Consider the following 27,252-nt stretch of genomic DNA (forward strand, 5'->3'; position numbering starts at 1 on the left):
GTACATCAGATAGTGATAAGTGCAATAGAAAATATCCAGCAAAGCAGCTTTGGGAGACTGGGGGCGTGGCGGCAAGGGATGCGATTCTCCGCACAGTGCTGCTCAGGAAAACCTCAGTGAGAAGATCACATTTGATCTATCAGGATCCGGGAATCTAGAAGGTGAGGGAGACCAGGACATTCTGAACATCCTGCGGCAACTGACAGGAGTGGGGGAGAGGGCCTGATGGAATCAGTCCTGCAAGCAGGTGCTGTCGGCAAGGATGTGAGTGTTGGGGGACAGACATCAGGGAGAGGGAGGAGGTGTTGCCAGGCAGGCTTAGAGCTTGGGAGGGAGCTCCTTCTCAGCTTCTGACATCAGCTCATTCAACAAGGATGTTAAGAAAGTTACCAATTTATTTATTCTTTCATCAAGTGCTTATTTGTACCAACAATGCACTGGGCACATAGTTTGCTGGGGTGTGTGTGTGTGTGTGTGTGTGTGTGTGTGTGTGTGTGTGGAAATGAATCACACACGGTTCTGCCTCCAGGAGACTGAGCATAATAGGGAGGCAGACCTGAAACCGATTAAATGGCTGTGCAGTGTGGTCAGTTTACAACGTGTAGGGTAACACAGAGAAGGAAGACCTCTTTTCAGCTGGCATTATTAGAAAAGCCTACATCCAAGGAGGTGGTAACAGCTGAATTGGGTTTTGGAGGATGAATAGAAGTTTATCATGTGTACAAGGTAGAAAAAGAAGGTATTTCAGATAAAGTAATAATCTACATCTATTGGTATTAGGGAAACTGCAACTAGTTTGATTTTCTTAGAACATAAAATGGGAAGAGAATAAATGGATTTGAAGAAGTCTGAGGAAGTAAAATTAGTACTTCAAAATTACACATAAATGGTGAGGTCTTGGGTAGATGGTATTACCACCAGCAAAATTGTGCATGTCAAAGGAGTGCTGAGGCCCTGGCTGGCTGGCTCAGTGGTAGAGTGTCGCCCGGCACGTAGAAGTCCCGGGTTCGATTCCTGGCCAGGGCACACAGGAGAAGTGCCCATCTGCTTCTCCATCCTTCCCCCTCTCCTTCCTTTTTGACTCTCTCTTCCTCTCCCACAGCCAAGGCTCCATGGGAGCAAAGTTGGCCTGGGCACTGAGGACAGCTCCATGGCCTCCACCTCAGGCACTTGAATGGCTCCGGATGCAACAGAGCAACACCCCAGATGAGCAGAGCATTGCCCCCTGGTGGGCATGCTGGGTGGATCATGGTCGGGTGCATGCAGAAGTCTGTCTGACTGCCTCCCCGCTTCTCACTTCAGGGAAAAAAAAAAAAAAGGTAGTCGTAGTGATGCTGGGAGATAATGAGTTGATATTAACATAATATCTTGATCTGGTTCACGAATTATAAGACAGTCATTTTTTTTCAGTGGAGATGGAACAGATCTCCTTCTGGAGGAGGTGACAGGATTTATACACATATGCAGTGGTGTGCTGGTAAACTGGCTTCCTGAAAAACAAAACAAAACTATCCTATGTAGCATTTGCTGATTTCTTTGGTGAAAACAATCTTAACAGATTTCAAGAGAATAATAGTTTAACAATTTATGACACGTCACTGGTATTTTATCCCTTGGCAAGTATTTGTGGAGCTCCCCCTAGGGGTGATGCATGCAGCAGTGTGCTATTTCTCATTTACTTCTCCATATCCACTCCCCACCTTCCTCCATCTGACGGGATGTCAACAATGGCTACTTTCTTGCTTCCTGTGGGGCTGAGCCGAAGAGAGGCCCTGACAGGGCATAGGAGTTTAGAAAGGGAGTCTGGTTGGGTAGTGCTGCCCTAGTTTCTTTGCCAGATTCTTGGGGTTGCTTGCATCCCCCTAGGAGAGGCTATGGCTCCTATCATGCAGCCTTCCCACGTGGCTTTCTGTAAGTTCCAATACTAACCCTCCCCTTTGCCCCTGAAGTCTGGGATGCTAGCAGCCACCTGTCTCAGCGTCCTGCTCTATGCCTGCCAGCTGCTTCCTCAGGGTCCCCTTCACTAAGTGTGCAGCAGTGACCCTGTTTCAGCAGGTCATTTCTTTCCTGCTGGAACCCTGGCTGTTTCACATGAAAAATAAGACAGACACAGTCCTGGGTTTTCAAGAGTTTCAGACTGATGTGACCCCAAAATACCCTGACTTCTCCCATTATTTTTCTTCTGATGTGAGACAATGACATATACAAACATTCCCTTGAACATTTTTTTTTATCTCCACGTCTAGTAAAGGTAGGAATCAAGGAACCTCTTCCCTACCACTCTTTGGCCCCATCTTAGGAGGTCTCTGAGGGCCCCCAGGATGTGCTGACATGGAGAGCTAATGCCATTGGCCCATCACAGAGAGATAAGGCCTCTGTTGTTGTCTGTGCTTCCTGGTGGCAGTGCTGAAGCCATGCACCAGTGGCATTTGTGGCCTTATGTTCCTGTGTTACCTGTGGCTCACGTTGGTGAGCAGACACCAGCTGGGTAAGGCCTTTGGGAGCACTGACTGGAGACATAGTAACTGGCTAGTGGTCTTCTTTTTAGGTTGCAGTTTCCTCATAGGATAAAAGGAAGAAATAGGAGTAAATTACCTTGCAAGCCCCTTCCAGCATTAACATTCTCTTCAAGACTCAAATCTGCAGCTCTAAGAGCTTGCTGAGACTATGACTTTGTAAGCATTGCTAACAGCTCAGCTTAACAAACACAAATTCAGGAATATATATGTATTTTTAAAAATGATTGTATGAGTCTCAGCTAAACAGCATGTCTCCGACCAAGCAAGATACCAAAGTGACCCATGGCTGCAAAGCAAATTGCCACACATTTAGCTGCTTAACATACAGCACCCATCTATTATCTCGCAGTTTCTGTGGCCCTGGAATCTGGCAGGGACTTACCTGGATGCTTGGCTTCAGGGTCTGTCGTGTGGGTACAATCAAGGTGTTGGCCAGAGTTGGGTCTTACTTGAAGGCTTGACTGGGGAATGATCCAACTTTTAGTTCTTGTGATGGTTGGAAGAATTTTCGTTTCTCAAGAGCTATTGGACTGAGGACCTCAGTTTACCAGAGGCTACTGACAAGTCGTTGTTATGTGGGACTTCCCATACAGCAATTTGCTTCATCAAAGCCAGTAAGGGAGTCTGTTGGCAACAGAAAGTCACAATCTTATGCACCCCATTACCACTTATTGGTTGGAAACAAGTCACTAGGCCAGCCCACACTTACAGGGAGAGGCTTACACAGGCCCTGAATAGCAAAAGGCAGGGGTCACTGGAGATCATCTTAGAGTCTACCTGCCACAAAGACTCTTTTTTTTTTTTTTTTTAACAGAAGAAAGAATTTTAAATCCTGAACTCTCTTAATAGATTTTTTTTTATTTTTGTATTTTTCTGAAGTGAGAACCCCAGAAGGAAGGCAGACAGACTCCCGCATGCGCCCAACTGGGATCCATCTGGCATGCCCACCAGGGGGCGATGCTTGGCCCCTCTGGGGCATTGCTCTGCTGCAATTGGAGCCATTCTAGTGCCTGAGGTGGAGGCCATGGAGCCATCCCCAGTGCCTGGGCCAACTTTGCTCCAATGGAGCCTTGGCTGCGGGAGGGGAAGAAAGAGATAGAGAGAAAGGAGAGGGGGGAGGGGGGAGAAGCAGATGGGCGCTTCTCCTGTGTGCTCTGGCCGGGAATTGAACCCAGGACTTCCACACATTGGGCTGAAACTCTACCACTGAGCCAAGTGGCCAGGGCTCCTAAGAGATTTAAAGTTTAGTTTATTTGCCAAAAATAAAAGGTGACAACTAAATGTCATGTGTGATTCTGAATAGAGATTTTAGGGATACTTGAGCAAGATACTTACTTTAAAGATATTATACCAATGCTAATTTCCTGGTTCTAATAATTAAACTGTAGTTGTGTAGGGTGTTGGCCTTGAGCAAGCTTAGATGCAGGATATATGAAGACTTTCAGTACTGTTTTCATAACTTTTCTATAAGTCAAAAAGTAGTTCAAAAGTTAGAAAAAGTGATTTATAAAACTTTTTTTTTGTGATAGAGTCAGAGAGAGGGACAGACAGGAAGAAAGAGAGATGAGAAGCATCAATTCTTTGTTGCGGCACCTAAGTTGTTCATTGATTGCTTTCTCATATGTGCCTTGACTAGGAGGCTACAGCAGACTGAGTGACCCCTTGATAAGCCAGCAACCTTGGCTCAAGCTGGTGAACTTGCTCAAACTAGCTGGTGACCTCAGGGTCTCGAACCTGGGTCCTTCACATCCCAGTCCAATGCTCTATCCACTGCGCCACCATCTTGTTGACTTGTAAAACTTAAAAATCTGTTCTTATATAAGCCTATTTTGTAGCTGTAGCTTATTTAATAATTTTAACATTAGATCTTATCAGAACTTTTCTTTTTGCAGATAAAATCTATACAGTTTTTTTTTGGTGGAATGGGGAAAAGTTAAAAAAAACAATAAAAATCTGTATTTTTTTTTTTTGTAAATAAACTTTAAAACTTTTGGGAAGTCAGTTTGGCTTAATAGTGCCTAGGTAAAATCTCCAAGTTTTTCGTAACTAAATAATTTTAGAATATCCTTCCTAGTGGAAATACTATAAAAACCTCACTATCACTGTATAGTATAATTACATCTGTTTTTGTTTCCTGCTTAAACTCTAGTTGAAATGTGTTAGGGACTTTTGCACAATACCAAGTGCAGTTCACACATCACTTTAACATAATCACCACCTCTACAAGGATGTTCTGATAGCCAGAACTGCTGCCTGCCCTGTGCTGAGCACTGTGTTCGGATGCCAGTCTGCTTGTTGCTTGGATATAGACACTTATATTCCAAAACAGTGTGGTCTGTCTCACCACACTGTTCCATGTGATGAAAGCAAAATACTTCAAACCCTCCTAGGAAGCTGAATTGCATGCAAAGCAAGAACAAATGGCTCCTCATTTTGCCCATTGTTTGGAAGGGCTGCTGGTTATTAATACTCAATCACTATTTCACATGCCCTTGTTCAGCAGTTTAAAGCTTATGGGCCTCCATTGGTTACACCTCTTAAGAGAGCTGTCTGGAAACACTCTAGACATTTTTCTTAGGACCTATTTTTAGAATGGAAGCCCTAATGGCATTTTAATGTAGCTATATACTCCCAAAAAAAACCTAGAGAAATAATGTCTGTTACCTTCTGAAATTTAGCAAAGCTGGCAGGATTATCATTGCTCCCTAAGAAGCACCGTGTTAAAGGGTAAATTTTGATTTATGGGATGTTAGTGGTAAAAGGACCATGTAAACTCAGCTCTTCCAAACCCCTCACGTTTCAAATGAGGAAACTGAGTCTTGGTGTGAATGGACTGCTGCCACAGATCAGACAGTGAGGAGCGGCTGTGAGAAAGTTTGAGGGGTGGACTTACCGTATGTCCCCATGTATCCCTTTTTTGAAAAATGCGGGATCTAAAAACTGGGTGCGTCTTATACAGTGGTTGTGGCATTTCAAATGCCATAGATGGAACTGAGGACGAGGCAATATATGAAGACAGTGATTCATCATCAGACACAGATGAGGACAAACTAATGGATGGGAGTTTTGACAGTGATGAGGAGTTGTATGAATTTTATGATGAATAAAACTAGAGTTTAATAACTTTATGTAATACATTTTTTTTCAAATTTTAGGCCACCAAATTAAGGTGTGTCTTATACATGGGAGCGTTTTATACATGGGGAAATACAGTACCCTTTCTTGCCAAAAATGACCGCAGTTAAAAGTCTATGATAATAATCAGCTTCTGAGTTAAAAATTCAGCATTAGAACAGAAGAGCAGTGGGCTGGGCCCTTGCGTGAAACTTCATTGCTTTTCCTACAGAAGATTCTGAGAAAAAACAAGGAGTGATCCAAAAGTATGCGGATTCAGAAGTGAGGAAAGGTCCGAAAACCACTTGGAAGAATAGGACCCTGAGTGTTAGCTTTGCGGTGATCTCTCCCACCCCACACTGTTGGATGAATTTTCCCTCTGTAAATGGCATCTGAAATTCCTTTAATTCGAGATTCCTTTGCTCCGGCGAACCTTCCATAATGATGCAGACACCTTTGGGAGGTTAACTGTTCATCTATTATTGATCTATTATTGTAAGTTATTCTGTGTTATTTTCATCTTTCTTTTTCTGTCTTTCTTTTTTTTGAAAGCCTGATTGTGATCAGCTCACTTGAGGAATGCAGTTTTGATTGTAGGAGAGGAAGAAAATGTTCAGGAGTGAGTAACGCTGTGGCGGAGGTGGCTGTCTAGGTGGGCACTAGAGTGGGCGTGGTCAGGATGACGTCAGAGACTAGGCCCCAAGGCAGGGACTTAAAGGCAAAGGAAGAATGCCAGAGCCATGCTTAGCTTGTCTTGCAGCTTTACTATGGGCTGCCTCCACCTGGAGAGGAAAGATAAATGGCTCTACCTTTCCCCCTGTGTTCGTTGCTGGTTAACCAGGATTTGTAGAATAGAGGCAGAATGCAGCCTTTGTGTGTATGGCTCGTCCACTTGGAAAGTGCCTATCAAGTTTTAACTACCCTTGAAACCTGTCCATCCTTTACTTCAGTGTGTTTCAAGGGTAGTTAATAGAGCGGGTCCGTGGGTCAGTCGGCCTGGGTTTGAATCCTGGCTCTGACTCTCACTACCTCAGAGACCTTGGACAAGTCTCTTATTTCTCTCATGCTTCAGTTCCTTTCTTTGGGTACTAGGGATGATAGTACTTAACACTAGGGCTGCAGTGAGAAATGAGTCAGTTAATGAGCACAAAACACTTAGAACTGAGTCTAGCAAGTGTAAGCAATTGCCCAGGAATTCTGCGTTCTCTACCTTCATCATACATGTACGCAAGTTTCATTTGACAAAAATATAGTCTTTAACTTCTCTGGAATAAGATAGAATATGTCATTTGAGAGGTACTTTCTGGCCTGACCTGTGGTGGCGCAGTGGATAAAACATCGACCTGGAAATGCTGAGGTCGCTGGTTTGAAACCCTGGGCTTGCCTGGTCAAGGAGCCCTGATGCTTCCGGCTCCTCCCCCCCTTCTCTCTCTCTGTCTTTCTCTCCTCTCTCGGTCTCTCTCTCTCCTCTCTAAAAATGAATAAATAAATAAAAAAATTAAAAAAAAAAGAGAGGTACTTTCTTAGTCCTGTAAATATGTAATATATTTCCCGAATGGCAGTCAGGTATTATCTTTACACCAAGGTACTTACCTGGATGAGTTCATATCTTATGCCCTGACCCTGACCTTTCAAATGCAAAATGTCTTCTTCCACATCTTCACTAACTAATTTAATTACATATTAGTGTAGGTAGATAACTATGTGAATATCAGGACTCTAAAAGATACTCAGTTTTAATGCAAGTTTCTGAGAGGAAAGTCAAAAGCACTTGGGTCTGAGTAATTGCTGAGTATGCTGTTTCCTCATTTTTATATGTGGCAGGGTCTCTCTCCCAAGATTCTTTTATGGGGCTCTATCAGTTCTATTTTAACTCAGTGGCTGGCTCATCTCATTAGGTTTCTGACATTTGTAGAAGAATGAGTGAGGTATTGTAAACGTGCTTGTTTGCTCAAGGAACTTTTAAAACCCCATTATTGGGCCCTTCTATGGAATAGACAATATAGGAGAGTAGATAGAGTGTGGAGTGAAAGTGGAAATGGCTGGCTTCTCTTCCCAGTTCTGCCAGTAAGAAGCTGTGTGGCTGTCAGTGGGTCCCAGAATCAGGTCTTGTCTCAGATGAGGGTTTTGAATTAGGTGTTGTTTAAGGTTCCTTACAGAGCTAATATTGTGTGGCTCTGAAATATTCTAGTGACCCTACATTTGTGAAGTGTAGGTGAAATGCGTGCTTTGCTTCTACCGACATGTATATTTTCTTTCTCAGTTTTCTTGAGACCATTTGTAATGCCTTTGCCAGCTTGCTCACCAGTCAGGGTGAGAAATACAGTCTACAGCTGTGCGTAGAAAGCCGTGTGGGTCTGTGAGAGAATGAACAAGTCCCTGGCCCGGGCATCGTAGCATCCTAGTCCCCAGACAGAACCAGCCGTGTTGGGTGTCAGATGAATGACGACAAGCTCGGGGCATCGTTACTCTTACCATGAATAGTTGTCTGCATTTTTCTATTTCGCAGAAGATAAAATCAAAGCCTGAGAAGATAAATAACTGTTTATAAACTGTAGATAAATACATTACTTATAACTGTAGATAAATCATTGAGTTCTGGGAAGGCCTTGGAAATTACAGAACAACCTTCTGTCTGCCTCTCAGACATAGTTTGACTTTCCGAAAGGGAAAAAAGAGAAATGAGGTCAACCTATTTTGTGCCCCATTTCTGCCTTTACAATTTAGGGACCTTCAATTTCATGTTAGACCTCCATGTCCATGTTAATTTACTCCTTTTGGTATTAGGTAGAGTTTTTTGTTGTTATTGTTGAAAGAGTTACTTTAGCATGGGAAATCGAAAAAAATAAATACTGTGAGTCGATGCTACTACAGAAGATAGTTAAATGATGTGTTATGGAACTAGCTCATTCCCTATAGAACCGTGACATGAGGGTGGCTGATATTCTTGTTATAGGATTTGAATGTAGAAACTTAAGTTGTTGGCATAGTAAATATAAATTAAGATAATATTGCAGTCCTGGTGGCCAACTTCAATTTCATTATTATTTCAGTAAGTGGTCCATACAAATATTAATTTTCAGCTTTCCCTTTTCTTCCAGCCATGGACTCCTTCCCTGCCGGTCCTTCTGTGAGGCTGCAAAGGAGGGCTGCGAATCCGTCCTGGGAATGGTGAACGCCTCCTGGCCTGGCTTCCTCAAATGCTCCCAGTTTACAAACCAAACTGAAAGCGGCAACATCAGCAGGAGCTGCTTCTCACCGGAGCAGGAGAAAGGAAAGCAATGTAGGTGTCTGTGTTCCGTTGCATTTTTAAAAGTTTTCATTGAAGTCTGCCATTCAAAGAAGGGTGCATACAAATAATGTGTACAGTGCGATAAACGTTAGCACAGTGACCAGACCCAGGCAATCAGCGTCCAGATCGAGAATAGAACATTGACAGCATCCCAGGAACTCTCTCACGCCCCCTCCTGGTCATCTCAGCCTCTTCTCTCCTGACTTCTAGTGCCTTAGGTGGTTCTGCCTCCTTCTGAACTGGATGTCGATGAAATCCCAACAGTATGTACTTGTTTTGTATCTAGCTGCCTTTGCTTAAAATTGTGTTAAGCAATTCATTATAGCCCTAGCCAGTTGGCTCAGTGGTAGAGCATCAGCCCAGCATGTGGATGTCCTGGGTTTGATGCCCAGTCAGGGCACACAGAAGAAGCAACCACATGCTTCTTCACCCCTCCCCTTTCTCTCTCTCTCTTTCTCTCTCTCTCTTTCTCTCTCTTTCTCTCCTGCAGCCATGGCTTGATTGACTTGAGCACATCAGCTCTGGGCACTGAGGATGGCTCCGTGGAACCTCTGCCTCAGGTGCTAAAAATAGCTCAGTTGCGAGCATGGCCTCAGATTAGCAGAGCATTGGCCCCAGATAGAGGTTGTTGGGTGAATCCTGGTCAGGGCACATGTGGGAGTCTGTCTTTCTATCTCCCTTTCTCTCACTTGGAAAAGAAAAAAAACTTTTTTTATAAAAGGAAATTTGTTATATTTTCATTTTCTTGTGGTTTATTTATTCTCATTGTTGTATAGTATTCTAATACCTGATTCTACAACATATTTTTCTTGTTGATGGACATTTGAGTTGTTTCCAGCTATTATGAATAGTGATGCTGTGACTATTCTTGTATATGTCTTTGAGCATGATTATGTATTTGTTAAGCAAAAGAGTTTTTCAAGTGGTTGTATCAATTTATACTCCTACGAGCTATGTGTGAAAATGGCAGTGACTCCTAATTCACCCTAATACTTGGTATTGTATATCTTTCATTTTGGCACCTCTGATAATAGTGTTGATGCTTTTCTCAGAACTTATCCCTGTTGATAGCTGGGCATTGGCTGTATATCCCCACTTCCATCGGTCACTGGATGTGGTCCTTCCTAGGAAGAGTATGTGTTGGGTGAGGCAGCTCCCTGCAGCTGAGGCAAAACCTGAAGGAACTGAAGGCTAACAGTGGGGGCAACAAATTCTCTCCTGAGGGTAGGCACATAGAAGTGTGAACAGATCGCCTTGACCCGACCCGAGGCCGAGCTGATTTTGCTGGGTATATAGGGCATGTTAGTAAGGCTCCACTGGCCTCTGGTTTGTTTCCCTTCTGGGGGTCCATTCTCCAGTGGGCCCCCTGAGAACAGAGATGTTTACTGCATTCCACTCCTCCTCAGGCAATCCCAAGCTCTAATATTTTTCTTCTGGGGACAATAGGATTGCTGAAATTCCCACTTCACTTTGTGGAGGTTTTCTGCTGAGCTCTTCAGCTTCTTGCTCATTGTGGCAAACCCTTGAGGGGCATCTTTCCCAGTGATGGCCCACTTGTCTCTGTCTCCTTTCTCACTGCTTACTTGACCCTTACCACCCAATTTCTTTGGCAGCACCAAAAGGCTCATGTTGGTCTCCCTACTGCTGTGGGATTGCCAAAACTCTACTGATGTCTCCGCCTCTTTGCAGTGGCCCCGTCTTCTGGTGGTCTCATGTTCCGGTGGCCCCGGGTTCCGGTGGCCCCGTGTCCTGGTGGCCTCGTGTTCTGGTGGCCCCGTGTTCTGGTGGCCCTGTGTCCTGGTGGCCCCATGTCCCGGTGGCCCTGTGTCCTGGTGGCCCCATGTTCTGGTGGCTCTGTGTTCTGGTGGCCCCATGTTCTGGTGGCCCTGTGTCCCGGTGGCCCCATGTCCTGGTGGCCCTGTGTTCTGGTGGCCCCGTGTTCTGGTGGCCCTGTGTCCCGGTGGCCCCGTGTTCTGGTGGCCCCATGTTTCTGATTCCCAGTTTCCAACACCACACCAGGAATCAGTAAGCTCCATAAAGGAAAAGCATCTGTGGAGCCTAGGTTGTTTCTCCTGTGGTCATCTTCTCTCTGAGACCCTAGCCTGGTCTCATTCGCTATCAGATGCCTTTACATAGGTGTTTCTTGTGTTTTATCTGTCTTTTCAGGTTTTATGTGACTGAGGGCATTGACCTGCCACAAGTTATTCCATCATAAAAAAAGTAGAAGATTTTTTTTTTTCAGCGAGGGAGACAGAGACAGAGGCAGAGAGAGAGAGACAAAGATAGAGAAGGACAGACAGGGGAAGACAGGAAAAGAGAGAGATGAAAAGCATCAATTCTTTGTTGCCGTACCTTAGTTGTTCATTGATTGCTTTCTCATATGTACCTTGACCGGGGGGCTACAGCAGACTGAGTGACACCTTGCTCAAGCCAGTGACTGTGAGCCAGTGACCTTTGGGCTCAAGTCAGCGACCATGGGATCATGTCTATGATCCTGCGCTTAAGCCAGCGACCCACGCTCCAGCTGGTGAGCTGGTGGTGCTCAAGCAGGATGAGCCCGTGCTCAAGTAGGTGACCTTGGGGTTTCCAACCTGGTTCCTCAGCATCCCAGGCCAACGCTCTATCCACTGTGCTACCACCTGGTCAAGCAGTTTGTTTTATTTTTTAGCATAGTGTTTAGTAGAGGCCTTTTGCTATATTAAGATTCCCTCCAAAAAAATCATAGCACATAGCAGCGATTTTCAACCGGTGTGCCACAAGAATTTTTAAAATATGCAATACTTGACTACTTAGCAGGAGCATTGGCCTCTTTTCCCTTAGATTATCAAATAAAAAAAAATGACAACAGCCAACAAAAATAACCGTCTGGTGTGAATGAATCAAAATTATACCTATTTTTTTGGTCAGATCAGCAAAATATATATTCTTTGGTGTGCTGCAGAGTTCTGTAATTAGTTTATGTGTGCTGTGGGATGGAAAAGGTTAAAAATAGCTGGTATTAGGAATAAGCCATCAGAAAGATAAGCAATTGTTGTATCTGAAAGAGAAGTCACCTAAGTCTTTTCTTTTTCATTCACATTTGTCCCTCTTTGGATAAGAACACTTTATTAATGGTCATTTGGAAAACGTAGCCTGTTGATAGAGGACTCAGGAATCCACAGAGAAAATGTGAAAATGAAAACATCATCAGTGTTTTTTTTTTATAACACTGATACTGTACTAGTTCTTGAAAATCAAAATAACACCAGTAGTCTTTACTACCTCAAGCTGAAACGCCACTTAATATAGGTTCTCCAAATATCAGAAGACATCACAAATCTCCTGATGTTGGAAGAAGTTGATGATCCATTTCTATTTTAAAAACGTATGTTTAAAGAGAATAGAAATTTCCTAAGTTCAGTCATCTGAGACCCTCCGCTTGTCATAGGCTTTTCAGAAATATTTTTTTCCATGTAGAACCCATTCTCTGAAAACAGGTCTGATAATAATTCTTGGAAAATGTTTGATGCAATATTTTTCAAGGATTTTTCTGTTCCCTGCTTTGTAAATAAACAGGATGCTAGCCATCATAGATATGTTGATTATTGTACACTAGAGACAAAGCTACTGCCATTTGTGGTGTTTGTATATGTATAAGAATATAGTTTCTAGCACACACACAGTTACTAACAATATGTTCATACTAAGAATATACTCTATGCCAACTAGAAAAGTATTTATCATTTTTTGACAGGAAATTTTTATATTTATTGGTTAAATTTTTTTTTAGAGAGAGAGGGAGAAGGATGCGGAGAGAGAGAAACATGGATTTGTTGTTCCACTCATTTATGCAGTCATTAGCCATTTCCTGTATGTGCCCTGACTGGGGATCAAACCCACAACCTTGGTGTGTTGGGATGACACCCTAATCAGCTGAGCTACCGGAGTGGAGGGGGAGACATTTGCTATAGGGTCACTTATAAATATACTTAGTAAAGTCCTTTTCTCATTTTTTATTTGTTTAATTATCTTAACTGAGCACCTACTCTGTCCAAAGCATCAATCGAGGTTATTTGAAAAAAATAAAAATTAGCCCTGGCCAGTTGGCTCAGAGTAGAGTGTTGGCCTGATGTGTGTAATCCAGGGTTAGATTCCTGGTCAAGGCACACAGGAGAAGAACCCATCAGCTTCTTCATCCTTCCTTTTCTCACTTCTCTCCCTCTCTCTTCCCCTTCCCCAGCTGTGGCTTGAATGGTTCAAGCAAGTTGGTCCCAGGAGCTGAGGATAGCCATGGAGCCATCCTCAGCTCAAGTGCTGGACTAGCTTAGTTGCTGAGCAATGGTTCAGTGGCCTCAGATGGGCAGAGCACTGCCCTATAGGGGGACTTGCTGGGTGGATTCCAGTTGGGGTACATGCAGGAGTCTCTGCCTCCCTGCCTCCCCACCTCTCACTTAATTTAAAAAATAATAATATTAAAATAAAAGTAATTACAGTGTTCATAATATTAGTTTATAGCTATCTAGTGAGGTAGTTCTCAACCAGGGATGACTATTTGGCAAACAGGTCCTGTTTGGCAAAGAGGAAGATAGAAGAGGTTCTAGTGTAGGCATTCAGCACCGTGAACTTATGTTGGGTGTCAGGTTCCTTCTTAGCCCGTTAAATGAATGATGAATAAAACTAGACTCCTGTCTCCCTTGTGAAATCATTTGTTCCAAGAAAATAGCAACCCCCTCTTTACATTACGGACCTCATTCTTCTTTCCAAAGTGCTTTCACAGCTGTAAGCTCACTTTGCTTCCAGAGTAAACCTCTCAGGTATTACCATCTTCATTTCATAAATTAGGGAACTGAGGTTCAGGGAGGCCGTTCCAAGGTTATTTTAAATCCCGGTCCCCAGGCTGTATCATCCTGGGAGGGGCCATCCTGATTGGATTAGGAATTCTTGAACACTACCCTCTGTGACAGCCCTCCTCTTATAGGAGCTTTCAGAATGTCTTTAAACTGAAGGAAGCTCAAACCCACAACTTGTTAACAGTTCTGTAAATTCAGTTTATCTTCTCTGAGCATCCTTAAAATCAGTCATCACTCCGAAGATATTTAGTTCTCACGTAGAACCCTACACAGCTGCCGATCCTTTCCATCTCGTGTCGACGCCGAGTCCTGTTCAGTAAGTAATGTCCTAAAGTGATGATGCCTTGGGAACTCATCTTCAGAGGCTTTAAAGTAAACATTTCTGTGGGTTTCCATAGTTAAGTTGTGAGAACTCAGGGGGCTAGAGGTCAAGGCCCATCAATCATTCTGAGCTTTCTAATTCTTTACTCTACCTTGTCTGTAATTGTATAGGGAAAGTAGTTTTAAATGATATTTCTGTGGCTTTAAAGAGATGTCCCCTGTCACGAAACAACTTCAGCTATTGATTCTCTCCTTTGCCTCTTCCTCTCCGAGAATCTTATTTGCTTTTCTAGCTCTGGTTGCTGATAGCAACCACTTCAGTGCATTAACAGCAAAATTGTAGCTTCAGGATGTTGGTGAAACACATACTTTGAATTTCTCCCACTGAATCGTGGGTCAATTTAGGAGAAATTATGCAATACCATTTCTTTGAGGTACTTAGTGTCAATGTTTTGCCAGAGATGGATGATTACAGATAGTATCATGGAGTTACTAAAAACTGGCCATGCACTGTTCATTACAATAAGTAATTGACTAAAATGAGGTTTCCCAAGTATTTCAAATTTTCCTATGTTTGTAATTTTAAATTATTACAAAAATTAAATTACCCAAGCATTTTCTTTCTTCCATCTGTGGATGCTTCTTTTAAGGGCACTAATCTTAGATCTGAAGCCTTGTATTCAAGCCCTGATTGTTTTACGTAATAACTGTGTGGTCTTGAGCAAGTCTCTTAAACCCTTTCAACCCCTCTTTTCTCAACTACAGAATAGAAATAATAATGCCCAGATGGTAGAATTATTTTATGGGCTAAATGAGATAATGTCTTTGCAAGAATTTTGGCAAACCTTATGTGCTACTCAAACATAAATGCTTCAGTTCAGCAGACATTTTGAAACATATTCTATGCACCAGGCAGTTTACCAGGAACTGGACTAAGGAAAATTTAAGATTTGAAACCATAAAAATCCTAGAAGAAAACATAGACCATAAAAATCTCTGACGTTTCTCACAGCAATATTTTTTTTCTGATATATCTCCTCACACAAGGGAAACAAAAGAAAAAAAAAGAAACAAACGGGACTGCACTAAATTAAAAGTTTTTGCACAGCAAAGGAAAGCATCAACAAGATAAAAAGACAGCCCGTTGAGTGGGAGAACATATTCACCAATGATACATCTCATAAGGTGTTAATATCCAAAATATATATATAGAACTTCTACAACTCAACACACACACACACAGAAAACAAGCAATCTAATTTTTAAAAAATGGGCAAAGGACATTATGGACACTTCTACAGAAGGGATATACTGATGACCAATCAACATATAAAAAAATGCTTCATGTCACTCATCATCAGAGAAATAAATGCAAATTCAAACCACAATGAAATATCACCTCACACCTGTCAGAATGGCTCTCATCAGTGAATTAGGAAACAGGTGTTGGTGAGAGTGTGGAGAAAAGCAAACCTTCCTGCACTGCTGGTGGGAATGCAGACTGGTGCAGGCTACTGTGGAAAACAGTATGGAGTTTCCTCAAAAAATTAAAAATAGAACTGTCTTATGACCCAGCCATTAGACTTCTGGGAATATATCTGAACACCCAAAACAGTAATTTGTAATAACATATACACCCTATGTTCATTTCAGTGTTATTTATAATAGCCAAGATTTGGAAGCTGCTACCATCAATAGATGAGTGGATTAAAAAAAAAGCTGTACTACATTTACACAATGGAATACTACTCAGCCATAAAAAAGAAGGAAATCTTACCTTTTATGACAGCATGGTTGGACCTAGAGAGTATTATACTAAGAGAAATAAGTCAGTCAGAGAAAGACAAGTACCGTATGATTTCACTTCCATGTGGAATACAGGGGGTCCTCGGGTTATGGTAGTCTCAACATACAGCCTTTCAAGTTTACGACGCTCAAGCCCATAAAAACTTTAAAAAATTGAGATGTGAGTGTTTCGGCTGATGTCATTAGCGTCATGCTTACGAACTACATGGGCACACTCATTTGGCTGCACACAGTGGAAGAATACTCAGCACAGCGTACGGTACAGTATATTTATGTCTTTTTCCTCTTTCTGTAGCTTAGTTGTGTTTTGATCTTCTACATTATTAATTTACCGTGTGTTAAGATGGGCAAGTGACTTAGAGTAGGGTGTGTTCTGACTTACACCAAAATTCTGGTTACATCCCTGTTGTAGGAACGGAGCTGCGTCATAACCAGAGGAACTCCTGTATAATAACAAAACAAGCTAACAAACAAAATGCAATCAGACTCATAGATACAAAGAATAGACTGACAGCTGTCAGAGGGGCAGGGTGTTACTGGACTGGGTGAAAAACAGTGAGGGGATTAAGCAAAAAAACCAAAAACCTCATAGACCCAGAGAACAGTATGGTGATTAGCAGAGGGAAGTGGTTAGGGGGAGGGGGAGGAGGGTAGAGGAGGTAAATGGTGATGGAAGGAAACTTGACTTGGGGTGGTGAACACACAATACAGTGTACGGATGATGTATTACAGACTTGTACACTTGAAGCCTACATAACTGTATTAACCCGTTACCCCAATAAGTTCAATAAAAATGAAAAAAAGAAAAATGACATACATACCTATAGAGCTCATACAGCAGTGGAGATCTAAGCAGCGGGGAAAAGGCGGAGACAAGGATTTGAGTAGAAATGGTGTATTTGGGAGAGGCATGGGGCAGTGGGGGAGTGGGGAGGTGGTTCAGAGAAGAGAAGACGGCCAGAAAAAGTAAATTACTAAGCCAGCTACCATATCTTAATGTTATAGGAAACCCTGGGAAATTATGTACAACATACGGCTGAGAATTGCGCCACCAGGAGGATGAGGTAGCTGGGGTATATGCACTTACTTCTTCTAGCTTTTGAAACTGATAGGGTCTACTATGACCCGTAAGCACTACATCCTGTAAGAGCGGACACCTGGGATTGTGTAGGAAGAAGAACAAAACTTTGCTGCACCCTGCAATGGGTAGGCTCTCTGTCCCTGTTGATTTCTGCTTCATCTGTAACACTCTTTGCCTTTGGTTTCTAGAACTCTCTTTTGAGCTGCTTCCCACCGCTCAGGCCACACATTGGCCTCTGTCTTTTTTCTTGGCTGACCCCTTAACTACTAGTATTCCACAGGAGTTAATGTCAACCCTCTTTCCTCAACATTCTGTGCATTTTCTTTAGGGGATCTCATACTTGCTTATGACCACAGAAGTACTGATGATATTTTACCCCAAATTTTATTCCATTGTTCCAAGCTTTGGAACCATATTCCAATGTCCTTGCTTCTACCTTTCCAGTGAAGGTACTCATTTGAGGTCTCCAGGGATTTCTGTCCACGTTGCTCATCCCGCCGGGAGTTCTTAGCTACATTTAATCATTCCCTCTGCCTTGATAAACTCGCTTCTCTTGGCTGCCAGGTATTTTTCTTCCTTCTTTAGCCACATTTTTGTTTCTCCTTTGATTTTTTTTTTTTCATTTTTCTGAAGCTGGAAACAGGGAGAGACAGTCAGACAGACTCCCGCATGCGCCCGACCGGGATCCACCCAGCACGCCCACCAGGGGCGACGCTCTGCCCACCAGGGGGCGATGCTCTGCCCATCCTGGGCGTCGCCATGTTGCAACCAGAGCCACTGTAGCGCCTGGGGCAGAGGCCACAGAGCCATCCCCAGCGCCCGGGCCATCTTTGCTCCAATGGAGCCTTGGCTGCGGGAGGGGAAGAGAGAGACAGAGAGGAAAGTGCTGCGGAAGGGTGGAGAAGCAAATGGGTGCTTCTCCTGTGTGCCCTGGCCAGGAATCGAACCCGGGTCCTCCACACGCTAGGCCGACTCTCTACTGCTGAGCCAACCGGCCAGGGCCTCTCCTTTGATATTTTCATCTCACTTCTCTTACCTGTAAATATCAGGGTGCCCCAGGATATTAGTCCTTAGATCTCTGCTCTTTTGAGTTATAATTCAGGCTTGTGGCTTTAAATACCACTATGCATTGACAACTACCAATGTGGGTCTCAAGCTTGTATCTCCTCTGAATGCTGAACCTGCATGTTTGTTTGATTTTTTTTTAAGAGAGAGAGAGCTAGAGATAGAGATAGAGAGACAGACAGGAAGGGAGAGAGATAAGAAGCATCAACTTGTAGTTGCAGCACTTTAGTTGTTCATTCATTGCTTTTTCATAGGTGCCTGACTGGGGTGGGGGGTTCTAGCTGAGTCCCTTGCTCAAGCCAGTGACCTTGGGCTCAAGCCTGTAACCTTGGGCTTCAAGCCAGTGAATGTCAATAATCCCACACTCAAACCAGATGATCCTGTGCTTAAGCTGGCCACCTTGGGTTCAAACCTGTGTCCTCAGCATCCCAAGTCAATGCTCTATCTACTGAGCCACCACCTGGTCAGGCTGAACCTGCATGTTTGTTTATGCTACACACACACACACACACACACACACACACACACACCCTACTCTTTATTTCCACTTGAGTGTGTAAAGGCATGTAAAACATCATTATGTACTAAACTGACCTCATATTATCCCTGCACCAACTCCTCTCCAAGTTGTCTCTATTTTAAGTAAGTAAACTACTTTATTCTTTCAGTTGCTCCAGCCAAACACTTTGGGTCATCCTTGACTCTTCTTTGTCTCCCACACTATATCTGGTCTGTCAGCAAATTCTATTGACTCTATTGTCAAATATACACGTAATGCAACCAGTGCTCACCATCTCCACCTCCACAACCACTGCCTGGTCTAAACAAGTCACCTGAACTCATGTACAGATTATCCTTCCAGCATTTTATTAAGTTCCTTGAAGCCTCTCTCTGTCCCTGCAGGTATTCTACACACTGCAGCAAGAAGTTCTTTTTTTGCTATTCAAATCCTGTCAGTATCTTAAATGTTCATGTCTCTCCTCTCCAAGTTTTTTATAGGTTACCCATCTCACTCAATATAAAAGCCACCATCCTTCCAACTTTCAGGGCTCTCTGTCAGTACTGTTGCATTGCCCAACTCCAGGAGAGCACCAGTCACACAGAATTCAATGTAAAAACTTCCTCTGGGAGCTGTGCAATGTAGTCCTCTTGCCTTACGTGATCTGGCCCTTGCTTATGTCTCTTACCTCTCTCTTAATACTTTTCTTTTTGCTCTATATGTTCCAGCTACTCTGTTCTATCTACTTGCCATGCTTTCCCTTCAGATATCTGCACTGTTATTTGAAGCATCTGTCTGTAGGGTTGTAATATAGGCATGTTAAGGAGAGTGGCCAAATATAAGATAAGGAAGAAAAGCTATACCAGTATCATTGTTGTTATTTGGTTAGTGATACAGCTAAGGACATAGGAAAATTCTCGATAAACTTCATGATCAACTTATCTGGTCCTTGGATTTCACTGTGCTGTGAATTGAAACTTGAAATTAAAAAAAAAAATCATTTAAAACCCCTAACAGCTTCCTTCAATCTGTGAACCATGAGAAATGCTTATCTTGTGGATTTTCATTGTTTTTCTGTGAGAACCACAGTCTTGTTTGATTCAACTCTGCCACACACTCAGTAAAAACAAGCAGTGCCAAACAAAATAGATTTCTTGTTGAGCCTAAATACTACCTGTTCTCCTGGGCTCTGTACTTCTTGTTTATAGATCATTTGAGATTAGGTTTCTATTCTTTGCCAAATATTGCTTTGCTTGAGGTGGCACAGTGGTTCCTAAAACAGAAACAGGTTTTCTTTCCACACCTGCATTCATTCTTCTCACTCTCTTTACCAGTTAGCTTCATGGCTTTGAAGTTGATGACGCAGAAGCCCAAGGTCGTAGGTCGATCCCTGTGCTTCTTACAGAGTATTATTTTGTTCAGTGGCTCAAGACCAAAGACATCTACATTTTGTTCAGAATTATGCCTTGCAATCAGAAATCCACATTTGTGGTGTTACAGATTATGATTAAATACAGGAGTTTCTAGTGTAGAGCAAAAGTCTGATTTTTTATTTCAAATAGAAAATCATAAGTACATAGCTCTAAGCCTGTTTTGGTCAAAAATCATTCCAGCAAGAAGGCTGATCATTCACACTCTGAACAATTTAAATCATCATCTGATTTAATTCTAAAACCAACTTTATATCCCCCATGGTGGTCAATGTAATCCTAGCAGATACATCTTCACAGAACCAGGTAATTGAAAAACAATTGTTGTTTTTCTTTATATAATAAAAATACAGGCCCTGGCCCACTGGCTCAGTGGCAGAGTATCAGCCTGGCTTGTGTATGTCCTGGGTTTGATTTTTGGTCAGGACACACAGGAGAAGCAACCATCTGCTCCCCCCCCCACCTTGCTTATCTCTCTCTCCCACTCCTGCATCCATGGCTTGACTGGAGCGAGTTGGCCTGAGGCACTGAGGATGGCTCCATGGCTTCTGCCTCAGGTGCTAAGAAGAGCTTGATTGCTGAGCAACAGAACAACACTCCAGATGGGCAGAGCATTGCCCCCTAGTGGGCTTGCCGAGTGGATCCCGGTTGGGGCATATGTGGGAATCTGTCTCTCTGCCTCCCCTCCTCTCACTGAATAAACAAACAAACAAACAAACAAACAAATAAAAAAATAAAAATATTAGCTTAGTCAGTGGTCGGCAAACCACGACTCGCAAGCCACATGCAGCTCAATCAGATTGAGGATGTTTTTAGCAAAGGCCAGTTTAGGAGTACCTGAATTAAGTTAATAACAATGTACCTAACTATATAGTTTAAGTGTAAAAAATTCAGCTCTCAAAAGAAATTTCAATCGTTGTACTGTTGATATTTGGCTCTGTTGACTAATGAGTTTGCTGACCACTGGCTTAGTTCTAAGTTTCATTTTTGTCTGCAAAAACTCCCAAGATAGGGTACTATTTATGTCTTTTTGGTGGACGTAATCCCTTACACTGAATCAGTTCTACTTGAAATTAAGCTACAGTGATGTGGCAATTGCTTAGAAATTCATGCGTCCTAGAGTTTGAACTCTAAACTCTGGGATACGCACTGAAAGTAATACATGATTCAGCCTCATGACATTAAAATCTGTTAATTTCTTCTGAAATTGCAACTCCCTTGTGCCAAACAGCATTGCAATCTTCATAACTTCAATTCTGTTGAGTTTTGCAATTGGGAAGTAATTTCAGTCTTCATTTTCATCTGTTCAATCCATATGTTTATTTTATGTTTTAAATCCTGCACACATTTAAACAAAATGAGCTCAATTCTTATCAAAGAGGCAGTGTAACAATCTTTTAGAGCTGTGGTTGTCTTAATATGTTTGCTTGAGTAACTCTCAAAGGATTTTGAAAAATTATATACCCCTTGCACAGTTTTAAGTTAATATCTAAACATTTTCAATGATGGATGTACATAGTGACAGAGAATACACTTTAAAGGCTGATATAATAATTGACTTTTTAAAATGAAACTTTATATTACTCTTTTAAATGTGTCCAATGGAATTTAAATACCACAGTGACTTGGTATTTAATAACCGTTCAAAAATTAAAAGCTCTTTTAACAGTCAGCAAATTTTATATAGTTCTTCTTTCTCTTTGAACTCTTTTCTATTCCCCTTCTACAAAATTTATCTTTGGTGTTCTGTAATATTTTTTTTAATGCTTTAATTATTTTTATTACCATATCATACATCTCTAAAATAAAACCATGTATTAAAATGGAAATTATTACTTAAAATTTTTCCTCACTTATGAAATTTTAAATGTCAACAATTTTTTTGATTAACTTTTCATACAAAATTGTGATTTATTATAAGTGTTTATAATTACTAAACTTAAATGTTACATTCATTTCAAATTCATATTGCTACAAGATATGATTCTTTTTTTGTTTTTAAAATTGGTTGTATAGAATGTAAAAGATTTGGCATTAATTCTATTTCTACTTTTTGGTGTTCTGGATTTTAGTATTTTAAAAACTGATTCACATAATTTAGTTCATGGAAATAGAAGGAGTTTTATTATAAAAATGGTGTTCAATTATTTTGAACAGCTCACTAGTTTATTGCCAAAAGTAAAAGTCGCCAGTAATAATCTGTCTTAAAAATTACTTTTAATGATTAGATAACTTGATTATATTCTCCCTCCCTTTTTTTTTAGCAAAACAGACAGGGACATACAGGCACATAGGAAGAGAGATAAGAAGCATCAAATGTTCCTTGCGGCACGTTGGTTGTTCATTGATTGCTTTTTCATATGTGTTTTGGCGGGGCAAGACGAGGGTGCTCCAGCTGAGCCAGTGACCCCTTTCTCAAGCCAGTGACCTTGGGCTCCAACCAGCAACCATGGGATCATAGATATGATCAAGTCAGCAACCCTGTGCTCAAGCTGGATGAGCCTGCACTCAAGCAGGGGTGACTTTGGGGTTTTGAACCTGGGTCCTCAGTATTCCAGGCCAAGGCTCTCTATCCACTGTGCCACTGCCTGATCAGTCTCTCCTTTCATTTTTGAAAACACAGAGTTGGAAATTACCTTACTTGGACATGAATTTGTAATTTAGTCTTTAGAATCTTCATGGTCTCAATTTCTGAGTCTTTTTGAGGATTTATCAAATAAATGTTTATGTATTACTCTTTTACTTAGAAAGATACTTTGGTTAATCTTATATACTCAGAAAGAATTAAAAAATACATTAACTTCAATTAATCTTTGCTAATACAACAATTTTGATAAGGAGATTTTTGATATGTGTATAAAAATTTTGAGCTGTTAATTTAATTCATTCAATTTTTATAGAATTTACCTAATTGGTGAAAGCCAGTTTTCAGTGTTAAATTGGCCTAATTAAAGTTACTTTCTGCCAGAAATAGGCTGACTTTATTTTTTAATTTTTATTAGTATATTAATATGTGTCCCCATGATAAGAATATTATTTCTTGGTTAATTTTTACTTCTTAAATTATACAATAAAATTCTCTTTTTTCTTGTGTATAGTTCTATGAGTTTTTTTTTATTTATTTTTTTTATTTTATAATTTTATTTTTTTAATGGGGTAACATCAATAAATCAGGATACATATATTCAAAGATAACAAGTCCAGGTTATCTTGTCGTTCAATTATGTTGCATACCCACCACCCAAAGTCAGATTGTCCTCTGTCACCTTCTATCTTGTTTTCTTTGTGCCCCTCCCACCCCCTATCCCTCTCCCATTCCCCCCTCCCCCCCGTAACCACCACACTCTTATCAATGTCTCTTAGTTTCACTATTATGTCCCACCTACGTATGGAATAATACAGTTCCTGTTTTTTTCTGATTTACTTATTTCGCTTCGTATCATGTTATCAAGATCCCACCATTTTGCTGTAAATGTTCCGATGTCATCATTTCTTATGGCTGAGTAGTATTCCATACCACCCTGAATGCGCCCGATCTCGTCTATGAGTTTTAACATAGATTTTTTTGTAACTACCAACACAATCAGTATACAGAATAGTTCTAACACCCCAAACTCTCTTCACGTTGTCCTTTGTAGTCAAACATCTAGTAGAGTTTTCAACTGTGTTCTTATTCAGAATTTATTTTTCAGTTCTAATACTTTGCCTTTTTAGATAAATTTTAGAATTGGCTTATCAAAAAATCCTGGAGAGATTTTTGATTAAATTGTGTTAAATCGATAGATCAATTTAGGAGATGTCTATTTGATATCTTAAAATATACTGAATCTTTTAAACCATGAACTCAGTTGATCTCTCCATTTATTAATTTACTTTGTTTCCCGTATTAGCATTTTATAATTTTCATAGTATCGGTCTTGTACATACTTTATTCGATACTTTTAGAGCTATTGTAAAAGGTCCTTTTTTTCTTTCTTTTTTTTTTTTTTAAGAATGTTGGTTTCTTATTGTTCATTGCTTGTTAGGGAAAGCAGAATTCTAAAATGGTCCACCAGGATTTCACACCCTGGTGTAATCAGCCTGTATAATCTCCCTACCTTTGAATGTGGGTGTAAACTGTGCATATGACAGGGTAGTTATTCCTGTGATTAGGTAACTTGATATACCCTAGCTGATTTTGGCAGAGTGACTTTGCTGGGTTGACCTACTTAGATAAACTCTTAAACTAAATCTTTCTCCCAGGTTGCTGAGAATTTTTATCATGAAAAATGTTGTATTTTTATCAAATGCTTTTTCTAAAACTGTTGTCTTGATCACATGGTTTTCCTTTAGTTTGTTAACCTGCATATTACATTTATTACCTTTTGAATGTTGAACTAGTCTTTCATTTCTAGGTTAAATCCTACCACGTTGATTATTTTGTGTCTAGGTATCTTTGAGTTTATCTTATTTGGGTTTTGCTGAAGGGAAGATCAATTAATTTTTAAGTTAAGCTTCTCTCTGATGAATAAGTTATAGAGGTTAAACAGAAAAAAGTAATAATGTTTTAATTACAGTGTTTAATGATATTGTTATAATAATAATAACACTTATATATAACACTTGCTGAGAATTTATTATATGCTAAGTGCCACGCTAAGAGTTTTAGAGACATTACCTTATTTATTCCTCATAGTAACATTGTGAAGATTATGGTTATTTTTGCTGTTATTAACTGCATGTTTGTGTCTCTAAAATTCGTATGTTGAAACTCAAACTCCCAATAGAATGCTATTAGGAGGTGGAGCCTTTGGGAGGTAATCAAATTTAGATGAGGCCATAAGGGTAGATCCTCATGATGGGATTAGTGTCCTTATCAGAAAGAGACTAGGTAGAGCTTGTGCTCTTTCTGTGGCAAGCACCAAGGAAGTCCATGTAAGGGCATAACCAGGAAAGGTCTTCACCAAGAACCTGACTATGCCAGCACCCCGATCTCAGACGTCCAGCCTCCAGGACTATGAAAAATACATTTTTGTTGTTTAAGCTACACAGTCCATGATATTATTGCAGCAGCCCAAACTAACTGAGATACTCCCCATTTTGTAGATGAGAGAACTGAGGCTTAGAGAGGTTAAGTAACTTGCTCAAGATTATAGAGGTAGGACTGGGCAGAGCTGTGATTTGGACCTGTTTGGGTTCACAGATCTAGAATGTCACTGTTATAAAATAGTGCACACATTTTAAAAGAAAAGAGGATTTCTGTGTATGTTCAACTTAATAGCTTTCAAAATTAGCACACAATGGTGGTCCTGTATATGAGACTAATTTAAAATTTAATTCCTTACAAACATTTAATTAAGATAAATTGAAGATTAGAGCTACAGCATTAAGCGCATAAAAGAAGGAAGGGTTTATTTATACAAAAACTACACTTAGAGGAACATATCTATATATATGTAAATAGGATATGATTATATATGTAAGTCAAATACCATTCATCAACCATATAATTTGTGGTTGGATAAAGCCATGCTTAACTACAAATGCCCCAATTATCTTCTCTCTCTTTTCTTCTTCATGGGAATGTTTCTATTGGTCTTTTTTTGGTTGGCAGTTTGACTCAATCTGAACACAAGACCAAAAAGTGGCTATCTGGTTGAGAACTGCTGGTACTGACCTGGTGAGAAGTTTGGAGTTTTGCTCTCAGTCTCTTCAGATGAGATGTCAGAAATATAAGGCTTAACTGAGGCACAGACTTTGCATAGAAAATAAGCCTGCCTGCTGACAGTCTTCTAACTGAAGAAAATGTACACTGTTCAGACCTGCCCAGTAGACAATAGTAGTGATAAAAATAAAAGAGCTTGAAACATTTTTATTTCATGAGGTCTTTTATTCAGCAAGTCAAATACAGATGCAGACGTCAATGTATTGACTTTATATTTGCTTCTGTTATTTGTGGCACCGTTTTGCTATTTTTATGAAAAAAAAGCAGTGCAAGTTGATTTGACTGGAGACTTGACACAAAGTGAAATCCAAGGTCACATACTTCCCAGTGAGAAAGCGACATCTGTGCTTCAGAACCGTGTTTCACTAAAATCAGTGAAATGGAAACGACAGAACATTTTAGATGAAATGTGAGGTTGATCACTTGAAAACCTTGGGGAACATTGGATAGCTTACTCCTGTCCGCTGCATAGCCTGTCGAGGGTCCAAAAGAGTTAATGTTTGCCGATGTTGCCTAATACGCCCAGCCAGTAGCCCCTCAGGATCTAGCTCTTTACTCCATAGGATTTGATGAAATATTATCCTTTGGGTTTGTTAAGCTGTTTCCAATTTTCTCAATTTGGATTTCAGAAGACTCCCTGCTAAGTATGACTTTTGAATAGAGGATTTGTACAGATTTTCATAGGACTTTTATCCTATGAAAATGTGAAGGCTGGGAAACTTCTAGCTTCACCGTGAAATTCACAGCTAGAGGATTAAAATTTGGACATCATAACAAAAGAAATAGTATCTTTTTCTGATAGAAAACAAAACCGCTTCCTATTATTTAATGGCTTTATTGAGAACAAGGTACCCGAACGATCTAAGTAAAAGAGAATGGTTTTTTATATTCTTTTTGTTTTCTGAAAAAGCCTGAAGAAGGGCGTTCACCCCTTCATTCAACAGCTATGGAGCCGTAACTGCACCATTCATGTGGACGGCAGATGTGTATGAAGTGCCTACTATGGGCTGGGATTGTTTCAGGCACTGGGGATTCAGAAGCCAACAAGACAAAGACTGTGTTCCTGAGGACTCACACATTGGAGAATGTAGTGATCCAGTGGGGAGAGAAAAAGGAAGAAGGAAGGAGGACAACCAGGTGTTTTTGGTCAGGAAGGAATAGAATGTGGTGATTGCACCAACTTACCAAGATAGAGACCACGGGGAAAAAAGTTTGGGAGAAAGAGCCATCTGGACATATGAATTTCCCGGTTATATCAGTTGCATCTAAGTACAAATAGACTTACGACCTATGCAACTTAACGACCATTCGACTTTACGAACACAATCGCTAGCCACGACTGCTCTGCGTCTGGCAGCGCAAGCGTTGCCCAGCTGGGTGTACAACAGTGCGGACCAGCTTCTGGCAGCACTACCATCTCTGCGTGCACCATTTCAACTGTTATCCCAGACTCGGTACAGCAATTTGTGTTTTGTGTCTTGGATATTTTTCATCAAAGCCCTCCCAAGATGTCTACCAAGAGGAAATTGTCTTTGCAAATAATAAACTAGTTGTACTGGTAATGCAGTGTTTTACTTAAACCTGACAAATGT

At 41.0% G+C, this 27,252-nt stretch overlaps 1 protein-coding gene across 4 annotated transcripts in view; it reads left to right on the forward strand.

The window, feature by feature from the left end:
* CORIN (corin, serine peptidase) overlaps nucleotides 1-27,252 on the forward strand; it is a 212,583-nt gene that overhangs the window by 84,348 nt on the left and 100,983 nt on the right. For all 4 annotated transcript variants that reach the window (XM_066232658.1, XM_066232657.1, XM_066232660.1 and 1 more), the window contains one exon: nucleotides 8,735-8,916. In XM_066232658.1, coding sequence (XP_066088755.1) covers nucleotides 8,735-8,916 — 182 coding nt within the window. The remainder of the gene's footprint in view (nucleotides 1-8,734; nucleotides 8,917-27,252) is intronic.

The sequence above is a fragment of the Saccopteryx bilineata genome, chromosome 5 (genome assembly GCF_036850765.1).
Source record: "Saccopteryx bilineata isolate mSacBil1 chromosome 5, mSacBil1_pri_phased_curated, whole genome shotgun sequence".
In the NCBI taxonomy this organism is placed as follows: Eukaryota; Metazoa; Chordata; class Mammalia; order Chiroptera; family Emballonuridae; genus Saccopteryx; species Saccopteryx bilineata.